The 5,411-nt window shown below is 33.7% G+C and overlaps 1 protein-coding gene across 1 annotated transcript; it reads right to left on the bottom strand.

The window, feature by feature from the left end:
• Positions 1-2,393: 2,393 nt before the first annotated feature.
• On the bottom strand, positions 2,394-5,009 carry LOC120083440 (UDP-glucose 6-dehydrogenase 1). Its single transcript, XM_039039205.1, has 2 exons — positions 4,855-5,009; positions 2,394-4,170 (listed from the first exon to the last, which is right to left on the bottom strand). The coding sequence occupies exon 2, from the start codon at positions 4,145-4,147 to the stop codon at positions 2,705-2,707; it is 1,443 nt and encodes a 480-aa protein (XP_038895133.1). The 5' UTR covers positions 4,148-4,170; positions 4,855-5,009; the 3' UTR covers positions 2,394-2,704.
• Positions 5,010-5,411: the final 402 nt, after the last annotated feature.

Raw genomic sequence — 5,411 nt, 5'->3', positions numbered from 1 at the left:
TGATAGACATTGATAGACTTCTACCAACATTTTTTAGTGATAAACTTGTATCAATTTCTATCATTGATAGACACTGATAGAAGTCTATAAACATTTAACACATATAAAATTAAATTTTGTTGTTTGTATAAATATTTTCCCTTATGTTTCTATTTTTGAAAATTTTCCTTTTTTTTAATTAATAAGAGATTAGTACTAGAAATTAAGAATCATACCTACACATCCTTTAACAAATTCAAATTCCTTCACACAATAACTGCACTCCTATTTATTGCATCCCTTCACATAATAAATATTGAACTTTTTGTTTCTTAGTTTCCCAAATTCCATTTCATTAAAGAGCTCAAAATTTTCTGAAATTGAAGATTAAAATCTTTATTCTTCGTAAGAAACATTGAGATGTGATTGAAGGAAAATAATTCAAAAACAAATTATGGATTGAAAGGTTATTTTATGAACGTCATGATGTTGTTTTTCAATAGAAATATGATTTTGCATCTAAATTACAATATTTTTTAAGATGATATAACTATCTATACTAATAACTCATTTGAAGATGCCTGTAAGTATAATTCAAAAAACTATTTGGCATTTTTCTCCAAAGTTAGAGGGTAGTAGATATTTCATTATTAGTTTTTCCTCATATAACAATAACAACCTCAATTATAGGATATAATGTTAGATTATGTAAATGTTCAATTTTTTCCATCGAATCCAAGATTCTGTATCTAAATAATTCTTTTTGGTTTTACTTTTAGTTTTAAGAAGATATAACTATTTGCTAATTACTTATTTGAAAACACATATAAATATAATTGGAAAAAAAATTATTGACTTTAATTTTCATCCAAAAAATAGTAGCTAACTTATCTAATAATGTCTTGTGAACATTCAATTTTTTCTAATAGATAATTCTATTTTATTTATATTTACATTTAAATTTAATTCAAAGTATATTTATTTTAAAATTTAGGTTTTAAAAATTTTTAACCACAAGCATCACACATGTCCTCTAAATAGTTTTCTTAAATGATAACAAAATTGATAAATTTTCAATTTTAGTACGTGCCTAAACATTCAGATGTTTGTCTAATAGGTCACTAGATGTTAGAAAGTTTATAACAAGTTCTTGAACTTTCAATTTTGTATTTAATATGTTCTTCAACTTTAAAGGTATCTAATAAATTTCTAAACTTTCAATTTTATGTTTAATAGATTCCAAAAGTGCATTCTATGTACTTTAAAATTAATAGATCAATTAGTCATAAAACTAAATTTTGTATTTAATATGCTAAACTTTCAATTTTGTATAAATAAATTCATGTATTTGCCAACATAAGTATAACTCAATGGGAATTTGCATGTTCTATCGTAGATCCAAATATCTATGCCCCACAATGTTTAAGTAAAAGAAAATCATAAATTATTTTTAAAAAAATGTCAAATGGGTCGAAGGCCTATAAAACAATAAATAAATAAATAAATATTCAAGGTCTATTAGAAACTAAATTAAAAGTTTAGGAACTTAATAGACACTCAATAACCTATTAAACACAAAATTGAAAGTTTAGAAACACTTTAGAAAATCCCTAATGTTTATCTATTAAAGACAACTTTAAACGTTCATAAACTAAACTTATAACTTTAACTTAAAATATATAGGCGAAGTATCTAAAGTAATTCTAGCACATTTTCAAAAGTAATTAGAGAACTGTCTTTTCAAGGGACAAAATAACTTTTCTTCAGTTATAGCTTAATTGGTTAAGATATATATTCTTGAGGTTCAAATCCTCCTACCTTAATATTGAACTAATTAAAATCTTAAACTAATAATTATTTTTTATTGAACTAATTAAAATCCTAAACTATAATTATTTCTGTTAAAATTATAAGAGTGAATTAATTTAGACTTTTGTAAGACAGTTTAAGTGCAGGAATTTACGCAATATCAAGGAAGAATAGTCTTAGCAAGTTCATAAGAGCGGTTTATATTAATATAAGTGGTTTTATATCTTCTCTTCTTGTTTTAGTTTTCTCTACTTATTTAGAAGAACCCTAACTTTCGACCTTTATATGTTATTAGCTGAAACATATCCTAGAATAAAATGAAATTATTACTCGTTGCTTCAACTTTTCATATCCTAGAATAAAATGAAATTATTACTCGTTGCTTCAACTTTTTCAAAGGATTGACATGTAAATCACACGAAAAATGCTTTTGAATCATTCAAAATTGATTTGGATGGTAGAAAAAATGCAATTAAAAATGGGAGTGAGTGACAAGAATGATTTTAAACTTCCAAACACGCACATAAAGAAATATAGCATACTGTAAGTTGGAAGACTCTCACTCAGCAACAAGGTGGTAAGAAAAAAGAGAAGCCTTCAAAATCTACAAAAGGCACATTCCCTATGATGGTTTATAGGATAAAGAACTATAAAGGTGTGAGGATTTATAAAGCAAAGAAAAATGTACTGGAATTTCTAACAAAAATTTTTATGGGAAGGTAAATGATAGGTTGGAGGACAATTGTAAAGGCAAAACATATGGTCTCAAACCTTCAATAGTCCTGACAAGAGAGATGATATGAAAATGAAAGAAAAACCAACAAAAAATACATTAAAAATATGGTAAAAGAATCCAACTGCTTTTGTTTTGTTGCCTTGCAAAGGGGAAGAAGCCATTGAAGGAAGACCTGCAAATCTAAGCCACAGCCGGCATGTCCTTCAGCCATGGATCAAGAGGCTTTCCGATCGAGAACACGATGAAACCGATATCACGCAGCTTGTCTGCATCAACCACATTTCTCCCATCGAAGATGAATGCAGGCTTCTGCATGTTGTCGTATATCCTCTGGTAGTCAAGAGTCTTGAACTCGTCCCACTCAGTCAAGATACACACTGCATGAGCTTCCTTTGTTGCTTCATATGCATCCCACACAACGCTCACTTGCTTAACGGTTGTCGGGCTCATCGGCTGGAGATGGGTAGGATGGTCCCATTCGAACTTGCTGAGTGTAAGGTCCCTCTGGATCTGATCCTCAGACACTTGGGGATCATAGATGCTCAACCGCGCCTTGTCTCCCAACAGTCCCTTGCACACATCAATGGCAGGGGTCTCCCTCGTGTCACCGGTATCTTTCTTGAAAGCAAAACCGAGAACGGCGATCTTCTTGTTTGAAACAGTGTTGAACATAGAGGCAACAACCCTGTTAACAAAACGGTTCTTCTGGTAATCGTTGATCTTGATCACCTGTTTCCAGTACTCTGCTACCTCTGGAAGGCCATTGCACTCACAGATGTACACCAGATTCAAGATATCCTTCTGGAAGCAAGATCCACCAAAACCGACACTGGCATTGAGAAACTTCGGTCCAATTCTCGAATCCGTGCCAACGGAATAGGCTACCTGTGAAACGTTTGCACCAGTGGCTTCACAGAGAGCAGAAATAGCATTAACAGATGAGATTCTCTGAGCCAAGAAAGCATTAGCAGCAAGCTTGGAGAGCTCAGCAGACCAAAGATTGGTAGTGAGAATCCGATCTTCGGGTACCCAATGAGCATAAACAGCCTTCAGTGTACTGATGGCCTTCTGACCCTCCGGGGTTTCCCTCCCTCCAATGAGGACCCGGTCCGGGTTAAACAGATCCTTAATTGCAGTCCCCTCAGCAAGGAATTCAGGGTTTGAGAGAATTTGGAATTTTATTCCTTTGCTGTTGTGAGTAAGGATTTTCTCAATTGCCTCGGCAGTTTTCACTGGGACGGTCGATTTCTCAACTACAATCTTGTCAGATTTCGATACATCGGCAATCATACGAGCAGCGCTCTCCCAGTATGTGAGATCTGCAGCTTTACCAGCTCCCAGACCCCTAGTTTTTGTGGGAGTGTTGACAGAGACAAAAACAATATCAGCCTCAGAGACATGTTTCTCCACATCAGTGCTGAAGAAGAGGTTCCTGCCTCGGCACTCCTTCACGACGCCATCGAGACCTGGCTCGTAGATTGGGAGCTGCTCACTGTTCCAGGCATTGATCCGAGATACGGAGATATCCACAACAGCCACTTCAATGGATGGGCACTTCAGTGCAATTACAGCCATTGTAGGCCCTCCGACGTATCCGGCACCAATGCAGCAGATCTTCACCATCTTTGCTTCTTTCAATTTATAATCTGGACAAATAGCGGTTGCAATAATATAAGGGAAGCGAAAACTAAAACTACGAAAAAGTCACAAAGGCTTCCACCTAAAATCATTCTATACCACTACCACATGAATAAGAACACATAACAAAAGAGAACTTCTCAATTCAGAATAAAAAATTCATTGAACCTAGAAGATTTGAAGAACACGACCTTCGCTTGCAAATTCTACTCCTTTTTCATGGTTATCAAAACAAAGATCTCGACACAGAATGTAACCGAATCAGAATCACTACGTGTGTAAGCATCCCGAACAGAACCAAAGGTGACATCTCAATTCAATCTCAAAGAGTGCCAAAAAAACCAAATCAACGTAAATTCCATTGAGAAAAAGACGAAATGTGAATACATAAACACCAAGCATCCTTCCTAGAAAAAGAAACTAACATTGGTTTCTAATTACAATAAAAAGATGCAGATCAAAGCAATATAGCAAAGAAAGGCCTAGAGATCTAAGATCAGAAGAGAAGGCAGACAATTTAGAGTAAAATTGAGAGGATTAAAGGCAGATCTGGGATGAATCATAGTGAGAGTGCAGGTGGAAAAGCAAGAAGAAGAAGAAGAAACGAAATCACAGATCAAGAATGAAAACACACAAAATAGCAACAGATCGGAAGAACACAATGAATATGAAAGAGAAGACGAAGGGGTTACCTCTCAGAGAATTGGTTTCTGAAACCTTGGTGTGAGATTCAGAATGAGAAATGGAAGAAGAAGGGAACTGGGTTTAAATACGCAATTGGTGTACAAGAAATGCCCTCAACCAAATGAAAAAAGACAATCGAGTACATTCATTTTATTATTTTTATTATTATTTATTTTTCGGGCAAAGGAATTTGCAGTTGCAAGTTCCGGTGGAGCTGTCAAGTCCTTACACGTTTGAAACTTCCGTTTTGGTAGGCCGCCCCACGCCGAGAGGGATACAAACGTAAAATTAACGTTCACAGCACTAGAGAAGAACAAAAAACCCCGTTTTGGGTTAAATTATGGATTTGGAATTCAATGGTTGTGTTTATTTACATTGATGTTTTTTATTAAAAAATTTAAGTCAATAAATATATACACTCCTAAATTTTGGACATAATCTAAAGTTCTAAACTAGTAATTAAATCAATTAATAAAATCTTAAACTTTTATAAGCAACTCAAATTAAACTATTTGTGTCAGAATAAGTTTAGTTAGACACTAATATACATGACCTTATTTTTAGA

This window comes from Benincasa hispida, chromosome 1 (genome assembly GCF_009727055.1).
Source record: "Benincasa hispida cultivar B227 chromosome 1, ASM972705v1, whole genome shotgun sequence".
Lineage (NCBI taxonomy): Eukaryota > Viridiplantae > Streptophyta > Magnoliopsida > Cucurbitales > Cucurbitaceae > Benincasa > Benincasa hispida.
This window is presented reverse-complemented; position numbering and strand designations above follow the sequence as displayed.